At 40.5% G+C, this 15,443-nt stretch overlaps 1 protein-coding gene across 8 annotated transcripts in view; it reads left to right on the forward strand.

Annotated features, from left to right (window-relative positions):
* SEPTIN11 (septin 11) overlaps positions 1 to 15,443 on the forward strand; it is a 201,764-nt gene that overhangs the window by 49,031 nt on the left and 137,290 nt on the right. For all 8 annotated transcript variants that reach the window (XR_008891889.1, XM_056568793.1, XM_056568794.1 and 5 more), the window contains exons 2-3: positions 4,729 to 4,849; positions 11,439 to 11,634. Coding sequence is in view for 7 of the 8 variants with exons in the window: in XM_056568793.1 (XP_056424768.1) it covers positions 4,729 to 4,849; positions 11,439 to 11,634 (317 nt within the window). In the remaining variant the exon portion in view is untranslated. The remainder of the gene's footprint in view (positions 1 to 4,728; positions 4,850 to 11,438; positions 11,635 to 15,443) is intronic.

Genomic DNA, 15,443 nt, shown 5'->3' on the forward strand with positions numbered 1-15,443 from the left:
ATTTTCACATCCAACTTTAACGAAAAATCGTCAAACACCTGTGGGGTGTTAAGGCTCACTGGACCCCTTGTTACATGCCTTGAGGGGTGTAGTTTCCAAAATAGTATGCCATGTGTTTTTTTTTTGTTTTTGTTTTTTGCTGTTCTGGCACCATAGGGGCTTCCTAAATGTGACATGCCCCCCAAAAACCATTTCAGAAAAACTCTCTCCAAAATCCCACTGTCGCTCCTTCCCTTTTGAGCTCTCTACTGCGCCCGCCGAACACTTGACATACACATATGAGGTATTTCCTTACTTGAGAGAAATTGGGTTACACATTTTAGGAAGATTCCTCTCCTTTTACCCCTTGTAAAAATTCAATAACTGGGTCTACAAGAACATGCCAGTGTAAAAAATGAAGATTTTGAATTTTCTTCTTCAATTTGCTGCTATTCCTTTGAAACACCTAAAGGGTTAACAAACCTTTTGAATACTTTGAGGGGTGCAGTTTTTATAATGGGGTCATTTGTGGGGTATTTCTAATAAGAAGGCCCTTCAAATCAATTTCAAAACAGAACTGGTCCCTGAAAAATTTACATTTTGAAAATTTTGTGAAAAATTTGAAAATTGCTGCTATACTTTGAAGCCCTCTGGTGTCTTCCAAAAGTAAAAACATGTCAACTTTATGATGGAAACATAAAGTAGACATATTGTATATGTGAATCAATATATAATGTATTTGGAATAATTATTTTCCTTACAAGCAGAGAGCTTCAAAGTAAAAAAAAAATGCAAAATTTTCACATTTCATCAAATTTTGGAATTTTTCACCAAGAAATGATGCAAGTATCGACAAAATTTACCACTAACATAAAGTAGAATATGTCACGAAAAAATAATCTCTGAATCAGAATGAAAGGTAAAAGCATCCCAGAGTTATTAATGCTTAAAGTGACAGTGGTCACATGTGCAAAAAATGGCCGTGTCCTAGAGTGAAAATTGGCTGGGTCCTTAAGGGGTTAAAGAGTAGGGTCAGACAGTGCATACAATACATATTTCACACAGCGTGAAATACACTGTAGATGCACTACCTGTAAATCTACCCTAAAAGTGAGTCTAATGTCCCATTCACATGGCAGAATATTTTTCCAGACTAACATTCTGTCTGTCATTCTGCTGAAAGAATGAACATGTTCATTCATTTTGCGGAGTCCAGAAATTCTACCATGTGCATGGTGCAGCAGAATCCCATTGAAAACAATGCTAGGCTGCCGCACCCAAATTCCAATTTCCATGTGAATTGGTCCTTAGGATATTACTATCTATCCCATACACACAGCTAAACTATGTGTACAGAATCTATGGCTATGCGTTTATATGATGTGTACAGAGATATTAATCTGTGCCAAATCTGCAGCAAAATCGGTGTGATTCTCCACACTAAATTTCCTTGCAGAAAATCTGCAGTGTTTACAGTACAAGCAAGGAGATCTGAAGAAATCTACTGCATGTCAATATATGATATGGAAATGCTGTGAATTTTTTGCAGTTACAGTTTTTCTCGGTTTACGAAAATCTGTGTTAAATTTTCTGTTAATTTTGCTGAGAAAATGCAAAATTCTCTGTTACATTGACTTTTTTTTATTAGCAAGAACATCAGCAGAAACAACCTGCCTCAAAACCTGCAAACGATGATGCGGATATGCCGCTGCAGATTTTAGTGCGGTTATGCTCCAGCTTTTATGCTACATGTGGCCTTAGCCCTATAAAGCAATGTGCACAAGGGCCCACTTCTTGACACTGCTAGAAAGAAGTGCACACCAAAGTGGTCTTGCACACCTAGCCTAATAAAGAGAAGACATGGGGAATGAGGGCAGCCTGGCATACGTCTGCACATTCCTCATTTGGTGTGATTTTTAAGTCAAATTATTTGTGTTAAAATCAAATTGATTAAATTTCATCGCCATGTTTGAGGATCAGCATTTGGAGGTCCCTTTGCTAGATAGAACTTCACTGTCTCCTTTTAAATCAGGAGCACAAGCAGAATAAGCAATACTTGACTTGGCCTATGTTCATTTGGATGAATGTATCCAGTACTGTGCCAGGAAACTTTAGTTTCTAATTCTTGCCAGGGACTCTCTTAGTGGTAATAGCTTTAGTGTGTGTGTAGGCGTACCTTTTAATTAGATTGAATTATCTAGGTGACCAATGTCCCTTGTATAATCGCAGAAAATATCACACAAGGTGATTTATAGCAAAAAGTTGCCATAAAGGCTATTTCATTGTTTGATCCACTGAACACGGAAAATTACAGGGATTTTTTTTCCCTAAGCCCTTTAAAATGTGTAGATTGTGATCCAAATTATACTGTAAAAAGCCTGAAGTGTTACCCTGCCCGAACTAATGCCTCATGTTCATGACTGTATTATGGATCAGTGTGGTATGGAACTGTAATATTGTCTCTCTGTATAAGACCGCTGTGTGGATTCTCACAAAGTATGTTCAGCCGCTATGGTGGTACGCAAAACTTCTTGGGGAGCTCAATATGCTTCGGAAAGGCAACTATTAGGACTTTATGTACCCATATTCAATGTCTGTTCCCCAGGTATTGCCGAGTGCATACACATGTCTGCAGCCACCCTGAACATAAGAATGCTCTTCTTGTTTTGTTGTTCTACCAGAATGCAGCTATTGACAGATGTGATCTGATACCTTCATCCCAGACATGTGGGATCTGTAGTTGTTTGAGGCTAGGATTACACTGAGGGTTATTCCCACCAGCAAAAATGCCAGGAAAAACTGCCACAGCTTTTTCCTGCATTTTGGCAGTTTTCCTGGTGTTTTCCCTGGTGTGTGGAAACAGCCAATTTTGTAACCTGTTGCAGTTTTTTTCACTGTCTTCAGGTAACACTCTGTGGGTGGTATGCGGATTGCCCGGTCCACAGAGTGTAAGGAGACGTCCCCCGGCCGTATAGTATACAGGGGGACATAGTGTACACTGTATACTATACAGGAGCTGGGAATCCTGTCACCAGACTGACAGGACTCCCTGCTCCTATAGCCCCTTTGGGCAGTATACACTATATACAGCTATCTATAGATAGCTGTATATAGTGTATACAGAAGACGAGGTCTGCTTACCTCCCCGCTGGGTCCATGTAGCTCCGCCTCCTAGTGATGACATCATTAGGGGCAGAGCTACAGACGGGAGCCAGGCTGGTAAGGGTATGAGGCTCTGTTGACATTGTCCATTTTGTATAATGTGAACAGACCCTCCTGCTAGTGTCTTCCCAGACAGGGAGACTCCAGCTGTTGCTAAACTATAACTCCCAGCATGCCCAGGCAGCCAAAGGCATTATGTTTTTGGGGCTAACGCTAAACCCCAGCTTAGTAATGGATTCCGTCAATAAGACTGCTTCCACTACTAAGCCTGAAAATTCTATATAAAAAAACCAACACATTGGAAAAATTTTTATTTAAAAAAACACTCCCCCCTGTGGGCAGGGGACCAGACAAGTGCGGTTGGCCACCGCTTCTACAGCTTATACTAGAGGATCGCAGCGGGTGTCAGAAGTGACACCCGCTGCGATCTGTCTATTAGTACAGGTACTACTACTCCCATCGTGGAACAGTCTTCCATGCTGGGAGCAGTAGTACTACCTTAAAAAAAAAAGTTTAAGTAAAAAAAAAACACATTTTATTAAACACATAATTAAAATACATTACTAATAAAAAGTTTTACAAAATTAATTATAAAAAAAATACATTGTTGTTATAATTAAATGGCCCCTTTCTACATTTTAACATAAAAAGGTATCTCAATCACTTTTTGGGAGTCCAAGTTTTTTTTTTATTTTTTAACTCCCATAGACTTCTATGGGAGGAAAACACCAAGATTTTCCCCCCAAAAAAACTCCATACTCTGAATTTGAGGACGTTTCTGAGAACCAGCCTCTGAGCCCAAAAGAGCTGAAAAACGCCCAAAGGATTTAAAAAAAACATTAAAAAAAATGGCAAAATGAAAAACTCTAAGTGGATCTTGCATTTTGCAGTTAACTATTGACTTGCAGCTAACATCCGGCCGAAGCGTTTTTTTTTTTTACAGAAAAAACGCTGTAATGGCAAATTAGCTTAGATTAGCTTTCTAAACACCTACATGGAACAAAGGCAGAGATGCATGACTGCACCAAAATTATGAAGCAGTCTTCAGCTGTATTTTGGCCTTTCTGGAAAGTTAGGGGTATGTGGCCTTACAGTAAAAGAAGTTACTGCCCGGTAAACAGAAGTTAAAGAATGGGTTGGTGAAAATAGAGAGAACTGGTTTTATCCTATAGTACTGCACATGCCATGGACTATTGTGCATGAGGTCCTGAGCCATCTGCCAGATGTTTTATCTACTCAAAATGTTATTGTTTCAATATTTATAACTGTTGTAGAATTCTGTGCTTTATTTGTTTTTTTAATAAAAAGATGATAGTTTTCATAGAATTTCTTCCATGTGCTATAGGCAAGCACACGAAGCGCATAGTACTCAGAAGTACTTCACTTATTATAACTGATTTCCTATATGTTTAAGACCTGTAACTGAAAATACTTCAGCAAGAAAGTTATATGTGAATCTGTCTCTCTAGTTGCAGAGCATAGATGTAAGTCCTTCATTGATGGCTGCACCAAAACTGAATGAGAATAGCTTTCACTACAGAATGAATCCTTATGTTCTTCCATTCAATAGAATGTTTTGCTTTTCAGTCGCCCAGCGATGACCTCCGGAATCTGGCCCTCTCTGGACATGTTGGGTTTGACAGTCTTCCTGACCAGCTGGTGAACAAGTCCACCTCCCAGGGATTCTGCTTTAATATACTATGTGTTGGTGAGTTCCCTTTTTTATTTAATCCACCATATACTAGGCAAGCCTCTCTGTGTAATAAAACAAAAAGAAAACTGAAGGGAGAATAGTTTTTTGCACGCATCACTTACACAAAGAAATTTGTAACAGATGATTTTAATATTATTTAAAACTACACATTTCCGGAAAGTAGTTCAATGGAATCTGTCAGCTGTATTTGCTACTAAGAGCGGCAGATACTGTTGGATAGCTGCTTGGGTGTAAAAGTGTATGAAAGCAAACTTCACCTTTCCTGAAGCTGATGGTGATTGCTAAATATATAAAATTGCCTTTTTATTTCTTTAAGTGTCGAGGAGGCGGGACGGAGCTGCCACAGCCTGGCATGCTTCCTAGCTTGCCCAAACATCCCAGCTTTTCCTTGATTGACATACAGAGCTCTGTACAATAGTCAAGGAGGGTCTGGGGCAAAGGTCAGCGAGAAGGCATGCCAGGCTGTGGCACTCAAGCAGCTTGGCCTCACCTCCTTGACACTTGGCTGAGAAGTTGAAAAACAGTGTTAGAGGTTTGCCATCCACGATCTGCTCCAGGAAAATAAGGTTTGCTTTTATAAACAAATGCCAGCTCACCTGCTGGAGTAATCCTGTGCCCAGATCTGCACTGACTCAAGTGTGTAGAACATGGAAATGAAGAAAAGAGGATGATCCAGCATTCGAATAAAAATTATTAAAAGCAAAAAAGTTTTGCTTTTATACCTTAACAGCTATCAAATGGTGTCTACAGCTCTTAACAGCAAATACAGCTGACAGATTTCCTTGAAGTAAGTACATGTGCATTGCTTAAAATATGTCTTATTTTTCTATCATGTATGTTGGTGGTGGTGAAGGTATTCTAATGGAATTTGGTGACTTTATAGTAGGGGTGTAAGAAAAAATATTTTTGAATCAATCTTTTTAGGGATGTGGAATTCATATCTCCCGATGCCCGGAACATGCAGTTCCGGGCGTCGGGCAGGTGAATTTTTCCAGCTCGTGCAAGCAGGGCTAGACCTGACAAGCCCCCCCCGCAGCACAATTGCAGGGGGAGATCCACTATAGAGGTACCTCTGCTTCCCTGCTGTCTGTGGCTCTGTCATCCTGGCTGGACTAGGCTCTATCAATGGATCACAGAGCACACAGATCAATGAAGTTCAATAGAACTCTATTCATCTGTCTGAGGAATCTAATGATTCCTCCTAAAAGTCCCCTAAGGGACTAATAAAGTGTAAAAAAATAAAAAAAAAATAAAGGTCTTTTAAACTTTTATTAAAACGCTCATTAACCCCTTCCATATTAAAAGTTCAAATCACCCCCTATTCCTATATAAAAACATGTAACCATAATAAAAATAGACATATTTGGTATCACTGCGTGCGTAACAATCACAATATATCGTCTTTGAGACAGAATCGGGATATATCTTATCGTCATACGTGTATTGTGATACGTATCGTATCGCCAGATTCTTACCAATTCACACCCCTACTTGATAATCTTTCTGTGCTTTTATATCAAAGCATACTTATTTAGTAAGACAGTGATCATCCAACTCACACCACACTTTGTGGAACATTTTAAGTCTTTGTGCAGGCTGCAGTCCTAGAAAAGTGATGCACAGTGGAAAATAGACCTTCAATTTAGCATTTTATAAAATAATTTTCTGCCTTTTTTTTAGATCTCCATTAAATCCTTATATACAAACGACACCACGCCTGGCTGACATGTTTTGAATGCTGAATCTGCTCATATTATGAGAATGAGCACAGCTTCCAAATCACAGAAGCCAAGCATGCTGTAGTAGTGTGTACGTGTGCATTTTAGTGGAGATCTAAATGTAGCAGGCATTTTTTTTTTTTAAACGCTGGGCTGAATGTCTATTTTCAATCCTTATTTTGTGTTTGTATTTGGTCCATTTTGCTACCAGATATTTATATGCATTAGTGAAATGCAGAGAATTATAAGAACTGTTTTGTCACACATGTTCCTACCATCAAGATTGGGGCTATGTTATTATACTGCAAATGGGGACAGGTAAAGGCAGTTTTTTGGTTTGTTTGTTTTTTAGGATACGTTACATATACACTAAAATCCAGCATGACATATAACAAAGTGGACCTGAGTTTTTTTCTTAATCAGTAAAAAGACGCTAGGAGGACAGAAAACATTTACGGAGACAGATTTCCCCATGAGGACCTATTACCTGGGATCCATTCTCTGTTATATAATATGCCCAGGGAACGGATATCTTGTTTGATCTTATAGATACCTCTAGAGATATATAGCTTTCCCTTCTCAGTTATTAACCTTCATGCCGCATTCAGTCATTTCATTTGCGCTTGCTCATGCTGGTATTTACATGTGTTTTCTCTGGATATAGTTTGTTCGCTAATGTGCAGTAAATTGTTTTCAGTATTTAACTTAGCGGAGGAGACAATCACTGCTTCCATGTGGTAGCATTTGGCAGATGGAACTAGGAATTAAAGGGAACAGCAGCTACATCACAATCTCTCAGCTAAGATTTGCTTTGCTACAATGGAAAGCTGCAGTATTTTGTAAGGATTATATAATAGTATAGTATAGAGCTGGGCGGTATGACCAAATATGTGTATCACGGTATTTTTGTAACTTATGGCGGTTCCACGGTATATAACGGTATTTCTTTCACCCCCACCCCACCCCAAATCATGTGACCCGCGAGTGCTCTTCTGCTCCACCACCTCAAATCATGTTACCCGCCAGCGCTGTTCTGCTCCCCCCCCCCAATTAATTATCAGCCCAGCGGGGTACTTCTCACATATGTCATCCGCAAGCACTGCCCTCCTCCTCTTTGTTGGGGGCCACCAGCGCTGGAACTCACTGTACGCCACTGGTCTCCAACCTGCGGACCTCCAGATGTTGCAAAACTACAACTCCCAGCATGCCCGGACAGCAAACGGCTGTCCGGGCATGCTGGGAGTTGTAGTTTTGCAAAAGCTGGAGGTCCGCAGGTTTGAGACCACTTCTATATGCTGTATCCCTATGTCCGGGCTGCAAGATACAGAAAATAAACTTTAACTTACCTACGTCGGCCTTATGCTGGGTACGGGAACGTCTGAGAGCCGTCAGCCTATCACTGGCTGCAGCGATGTCCCGCCCCGGCCAGTGATAGGCTGAGCCCACTGTCATGTAAGAACCAGGCTTCTTACATGACAGTGGGCTCAGCCTATCACTGGCCGGGACATCGCTCCAGCCGGTGATAGGCTGACGGCTGTCCGACGTTCCAGTCCCCAGCGTGAGGCCGACGTAGGTAAGTTACAGTTTATTTTCTTAATCTTTTGCAGCCCGGGCATAGGGATACAGCGTACAGCTGTGGTCTCCAACCTGCGGACCTCCAGCTGTTGCAAAACTACAACTCCCAGCACTCCCGGGCATGCTGGGAGTTGTAGTTTTGCAACATCTGGAGGTCCGCAGGTTGGAGACCACTGGCGTACAGTATAGAGTTCCAGCGCCGGTGGCCCCCAACAAAGAGGAGGAGGGCAGTGTTTGCAGGTGACATTGGGCTGATAATTAATTGGGGGTGAGCAGAACAGTACTGGCGGGTCACTTATGACTAGTTCCCCGATGTCCGGACAGCACAGCGCTGGGCTGATAATTCATTCCCAAGGGGGAGGGGCTAAACCAGTATTGCGGTATGGGAAAAATTAATATTGTGCAGCCCAAAAATGTTGGCATTCAGTATGAACCGGTATACCGCCCAGCCCTAGTATAGTATAATGGAATAGTATAGTAATTGCTTGACAACCGAGCTGGTCATTTAGACACAGGCATAGCTCTTGGTGGTGGGAACTTAAAAAAAAAATTTACAAAAAAAAAACAAAACCTTTCATTGTAGCTACAAGAAACCATGTTGGTCCCCTGAGTTATCCAATCTGATTATCATTTACAGCTAATAATTTAATGCAGGGTTGTCCCACCATTACATATCATGTTAACCCTTTAGTGACCTTCACCATACAGTGGATGTGCTCTGGGTAATCGGGGCTGCTTCATTGGGGTGACATCTGTGTTTTATAGAGGACACCCATTGGCAGCCACTTGGATCAGAGATAACTTTGATCCAGCTATTAAATCCTGCCCCTTCTTCACCTGATTGCCAGACCCAGGGTGTAATAGGAGAGTGGTAAAATGACAGCACGTCGGAATACAGAAATATTGCTGTGTACTGTACAAATGATCACGTTTAACGCCATCACCATGGTCTTCCCTGTAGGGTCTGTTTACATTACTACATCTTCACTGAATACAATCACTAGGCTAAGTGGTCTCGCACCAGATAGCGCAGAGGCCAGTGTTTGTCTTCATCGATGATGTGGGTTTACAGGTATGCCAAAGCTGCAGCACAGTAAACAAACATGGTGGGAACTGAATGAGGCGAAGATTGAATCGACACTGTCATTTTTAAACAAAACTGTTGTCTACATGTTGTAGAGAGGTATCACAGAAAGTGGGGAGAGAAGCGCTCAGTTGCATGCCTCTCTACCTGTTCATTCTAGTGATCAGTGGGAATCTAAACACAGATCAAAACTTTTGATGGGTCTCTGTGACATGTCATACGTTTTTAAAGTGACAGGTACAATTTTTTATCTTACCACGATCCCAAGCACCCAGCAATGTTGTCACAAAGTCAGATAACCCCATTGTAGTTGGTTTATTTATATTCGGGAATGTTCATATTTTCAGGCATTATAAAATGCATCTGTCCTCTTTTACTTTTCATATCAATTTAGTTCATCTAAAATTTTATGTGATAATGTTACTTTATAACAATGTATGTGCCATGCTGACTGATGGGCTGATGCATGATGTGTATAGTCCCAAACGGCTATGTGGTGGAGGATGATTCATTTAAGGTTTACACTGGGAAACCAGAATTGTAAAGTTCTCTTTTAAGTATCCTTATGGGACATTTTTATTGCCTGTTAATTTCTCAGATGTGATGAAATGTAAGACTTTAGAGCTGGGGTAGTTTTACTGTAGTAATCTTTGTGCTTTCAGATCTCTAATATAAGGCTTTGGTTAGAACTATAAAAACTTTGGTCCCCATAAAATACCACTCCTCTTTCTTGAGTCTGGTGTAAGCCATCTCTTTCAGGATAGAAATGCTGTTACTTGTTAATAATAATATTTAATAATATTTCTTTATTTTATATAGCGCACGCAGATTCTGCAGCGCTGTACACTATATTATGGATAGCATTCATGTTACATTCAGAAGTCTAAACGAAATCCAAACGAACTGAAGACACCTGATTAAGGTTTACACATAAAGCTATGTTTATACATTGCAGAAAAGCCACGGATTTGCAGCTCATTTTCCCCACTGAAAATGCACTGCAGATTACAGAACAATATCTCTATGTCCTTTTGATAACTGGTTATCGGAGTGTATCCACAGGATTCTCATTCGGATTCAGAATTGTTACATAATTTTCACTGCATATTTAACCATTTTGCAACGCATAGTGGGAAATCCACCACAATATCTACAGTTAAAGGGGTATTCCAGGAAAAAACTTTTTTTTTATATATCAACTGGCTCCAGAAAGTTAAACAGATTTGTAAATTACTTCTATTAAAAAATCTTAATCCTTTCAATAATTATCAACTGCTGAAGTTGAGCTGTTCACAACAGTGCTCTCTGCTGACATCTCTGCTTGTCTCGGGAACTGCACAGAGTAGAATAGCTCTACTATGGGGATTTGCTTCTAAACTGGGCGGTTCCCGAGACATGTGTCATCAGAGAGCACTTCATCAGCTCATAAGTACTGAAAGGATTAAGATTTTTTAATAGAAGTAATTTACCAATCTGTATAACTTTCTGGAGCCAGTTGATATATAAAAAAAGTTTTTCCCTGGATAACCCCTTTAAAGGGGCACTCCGCTGGAATTTTTAATTTTTAATTTTTTTTTTTAATTTTTTTTTTAATCAACTGGTGCCAGAAAGTTATACAGATTTGTAAATTCTATTTAAAAATATTAATCCTTCCACTTATCAGCTTCTGTATGCTCCACAGAAAGTTATTTTCAAATTTATTTTCTTTCTGACCACAGTACTCTCTGCTGACACCTCTGTCCATGTCAGGAACTGGTTTGCTAAGGGGATTTGTTCCTGCTCTGGACAGTTCCTAACATGGACATAGGCATAGGTGTCTGCAGAGAGCATTGTGGTCAGACAGAAAATAAATTCAAAAAGAAAAGAACTTCCTCTGTAGTATACAGCAGCTGATGAGTACTGAAAGGATTAAGATTTTAAATAGAAGTAATATACAAATCTGTGTAACTTTCTGGCACCATTGGATAAAAAAAAAGGTTTTCCACTGGAGTACCCCTTTAACCCATGCAGATTGTGGCATGGATTGTCAGCAAATTCTTCAGCAGAAAATATCTGCCATGTTGCAGTTCTTCATATGAATATTAATAAACAATATTCTTAATAAAAAAAAAAAAACAACATTATCATCCTCAATTTCATGTTAGTGTCATGTCAACTGCCAAAGATTAACGTTCATTATGTGATCTCCTTATGTGTTTATTTTCAGGTGAAACGGGCATCGGAAAGTCAACTTTAATGGACACAATATTTAACACACAATTTGAAAGTGAACCAGTTTCTCACAGTGAACCAGGAGTGCGGTTAAAAGCAAGAAGCTATGAACTTCAGGAGAGCAATGTTCGCCTGAAGCTAACCATAGTGGACACTGTAGGATTTGGAGATCAGATCAATAAAGATGATAGGTATGTATATGAACAAAACCCCTTACCATAGATGTTAATACTGATTAATATAACTATATTTCAGGATAACAGTTACACTCCTAAGTTATTTCTATTTGATTACTAGCAGAGTACCCGGCATTGCCTGTTTTTTCCCTACCGAATACTTGTAGGAGTAGAAAAGCCACATAGGAGGACGCTCTTGACCTCCTATCCCGGCCCCCTATTCTGTCTTCAGGTGGAGCTAATTTGTAATGAAGAGATTGTTGGACAACAAATGAAGGAACGTGACTTTGTGGGAGTGGACTTGACTTGCAAGCCGGACGAACACACAAAAATGGTCTAAAATGGAAGAGGTTTGGCTTTTGCAGATGGGCATGACTTTTCAAGGGGACATGACTTGTGTTCTGGGCCAATGCACAATAAAGAACCAAACTAGAAGGGGCGTTACTTGTGTGAGCTGAAGTGGCTTGCAAGCTGGGCCGACACATTACCGGGAGATGCAGAGCTTGTGGAGTAATGTGGGGCTAAACTGTGATGAATAGATTGTAGTAGAAGGACCTGTGATGTTGGGTGTTTCAGACAAAAATAGTGTTTTTGGCCTTGAGATGAAACAAAAACAAAAAAATGGGTTTCACAATGGACACACATACTTGTACATTTTGCTTGGAAAATCACACTACAGGCTGATCCAACTTTTATGTAATGTCCTTAAAACAAGTCAAAATGAGGCTCAGTAGTGTGTGTGCCCTTATGACCTCCCTATAATGCCTGGGCATGCTCCTGATGAGGTGGACAGTCTGTGGTGCAATGTGGCATTGGTGGATGGAGTGAGACATGATGTCCCAGATGTGCTCAATCGGATTCAGGTCTGGGGAACGGGCGGGCCAGTCCATAGCATTAATGCCTTCCTTTTGCAGCAACTGCTGACACACTCCAGCCACATGAGGTCTATCATTGTCTTGCATTAGGAGGAACTCGGGGCCAACCGCACCAGCATATGGTCTCACAAGGGGTACCTAAAGGCAGTCGGGCTACTTCTGGCAAGCACATGGAGGGCTGTGCGGCCCCCAAAGAAATGCCACCCCACACCATTACTGACCCACCACCAAACCGGTCATGCTGGAGGATGTTGCAGGCAGCAGAATGTGCTCAGTGTGAACCTGATTTCATCTGTGAAGAGCACAGGGCCCCAGTGACTAATTTACCAATCTTTGTGTTCTTTGGCAAATGCCAAACATCCTGCACGGTGTTGGACTGTAAGCTGTGGACGTTGGGCCCTCATACCACCCTCATGAAGTCTGTTTCTTACCATTTGAGTGGACACATGCACATATGTGGCCTGCTGGAGGTCATTTTGCCAGGCTCTGGCAGTGCTCTTCCTGCTCCTCCTTGCACAAAAACAGAGGTAGCGGTCCTGCTACTGGGTTGTTGCCCTCCTACGGCCTCCTCCGCGTCTCCTGATGTACTGGCCTGTCTCCTGGTAGCACCTCCATGCTCTGGACAGTACGCTGACAGACACAACAAACCTTCTTGCCAAAGCTCGCATTGATGTGCCATCCTGGATGAGCTGCACTACCTGAGCCACTTGTGTGGGTTGTAGACTCCGTCTCATGCCACCACTAGAGTGATGAGTGACCAAAACATCAGCAAAAAGTGACCAAAACATCAGCCATGAAGCATAGGAACTGAGAAGTGGTCTGTGGTCACCACCTGCAGAACCACTCCTTTATTGGGGGCGTCTTGCTAATTGCTTATAATTTCCACCTGTTGTCTGTTCCATTTGCACAACAGCATGTGAAATTGATTGTCAATCAGTGTTGCTTCCTGAGTGGACAGTGTGATTTCACAGAAGTGTGATTGACTTGGAGTTACATTGTGGTGTTTGTGTTCCCTTTATTTTTTTGAGCAGTGTATTTATTTATCTTTAAATCTTTTAAAGTATCTTTCTTTCTCTCTCTCTCTAATATATTAAAGATGAACATCTGTAGATCACATCATGCAAAGTAGCCCTCCACTAGAAGGAAAAGGACCTGCTCTCTGATGCCATATATTGAATATAGCATCCATCTAAGTCAGTACTTGGTCCCTGTATGTTCACACAGCAGAATTTCCTAGTGGAAACTGCTGGAAATTTTTTTGCTAGAAAAGTCTGCAAAATTTACTGCACATTGTGCTGAATGGTGATTTTGTTCACACAGTGGACTTCTGTTGTGGAAATTCTGCTTTCTGGATTCTACAAAAACATCAAACTTGTCTTTAAAGGGGTACTCCGGTGGAAAACTTTTATTTTTTATTTTTTTTTAAATCTACTGGTGCCAGAAAGTTAAACAGATTTGTAAATTAAAATTACTTCTATTAAAAAATCTTAAAGGGGTATTCCAGGAATTTGTTATTTGACTATGCTACAGGGGCTGTAAAGTTAGTGTAGTTCATAATATAGTGTCTGTACCTGTGTGTGACTGTTTTCTCACAATTCTTCTGTGATTTTCACTCCAATATTTATTTTTAACAGCATACAAAATGACTGTTGTCTCAGATTTTTCCCAGGTTGCAATGTGGCCGAGACCTGACTCACTAGTCAGCTGATGACAGGGAGCCTGTCTGCTTCAATGGGTAGAGGGATCAATCTGCAACTAATGCAACAGCTGTAGGCACCCTGCTTGAAAACCACAGGTCTTTTGAATGGATGCAGCTCATTTATGTTTCAATGGGTGGGGTGGCTGATGTGTGGGATGGAGGAAAATGGAATTGTGGGATTTGTAGTCAAAAAAATAAAAGTCAAACAGGAAATACCGGTTCACAAAAAGCTAGCACAGTATTATGGTAATCTCACAACATATCCATTTAGCCCCAAGACAAGCGCAGATCTTTCCTAAGCATGTCCATTACTGTCTGCCAGGTACGTACTAAAATCACCTTATGGTGGATAACCCCTTTAATCCTTCCAGTACTTATTAGCTGCTGAATACTACAGAGGAAATGATTTTCTTTTTGGAATACAGTGGTCTGCTGACATCATGACCACAGTGCTCTCTGCTGACATCTCTGTCCTTTTTAAGAACTGTCCAGAGCAGTTTTCTATGGGGATTTTCTCCTACTCTGGACAGTGCTTAAAATGGACAGAGGTGTCAGCAGAGAGCACTGTGCTCGTGCTCTGTGTTCCAAAAAGAAGAAAATTTCCTCTGTAGTATTCATCAGCTAATAAGTACTGTAAGGATTAAGATTTTTTAATATAAGTAATTTACAAATCTGTTTAACTTTTTGGCACCAGTTGATAAAAAAAAAAAAAAAAAAAAAAAAAAATAAGTTTTACACCGGAGTACCCCTTTAAGTTTTGCAGAATTCCAGGCGGAATGCTATTGAAGTCAACGGGGCTTTGAATTTCGGCGGAATTGTGTCTTGAGCTCACAGAAATTCTGTCAAAATTTAGCAGAACAAAATTTTAGTGGAATCACAGAATTCCTTTAAATATGACGGATGATTATTTAGCAACGTTAGTAATGCCTGATCTCCAACCTTCACCAATTTCCAGCCTTTAGCCTATCCTATGTTTGTTGTTGACATATAAGTGAGATGTGTGCCAAGTTTCATGTTCATATCTTTAGCTGTTTGGACGTGATGCTGGAACATACATACACACACACACACACACACACACACACACACACTCTGGCCCTTATTTACTAAGAGTGTTGTGTAGGTTTCTTTGTGGGTTTTAATTCCCTACAATTTATTTTATTTATTTTTTACACATGCTCTGATTTTCCTCAGCTGAAATCCACCACATTTTCTGTGGATTTCAGCTGGATTTCAACATACCTTAGTAA

Source organism: Hyla sarda, chromosome 1 (assembly GCF_029499605.1).
Source record: "Hyla sarda isolate aHylSar1 chromosome 1, aHylSar1.hap1, whole genome shotgun sequence".
Lineage (NCBI taxonomy): Eukaryota > Metazoa > Chordata > Amphibia > Anura > Hylidae > Hyla > Hyla sarda.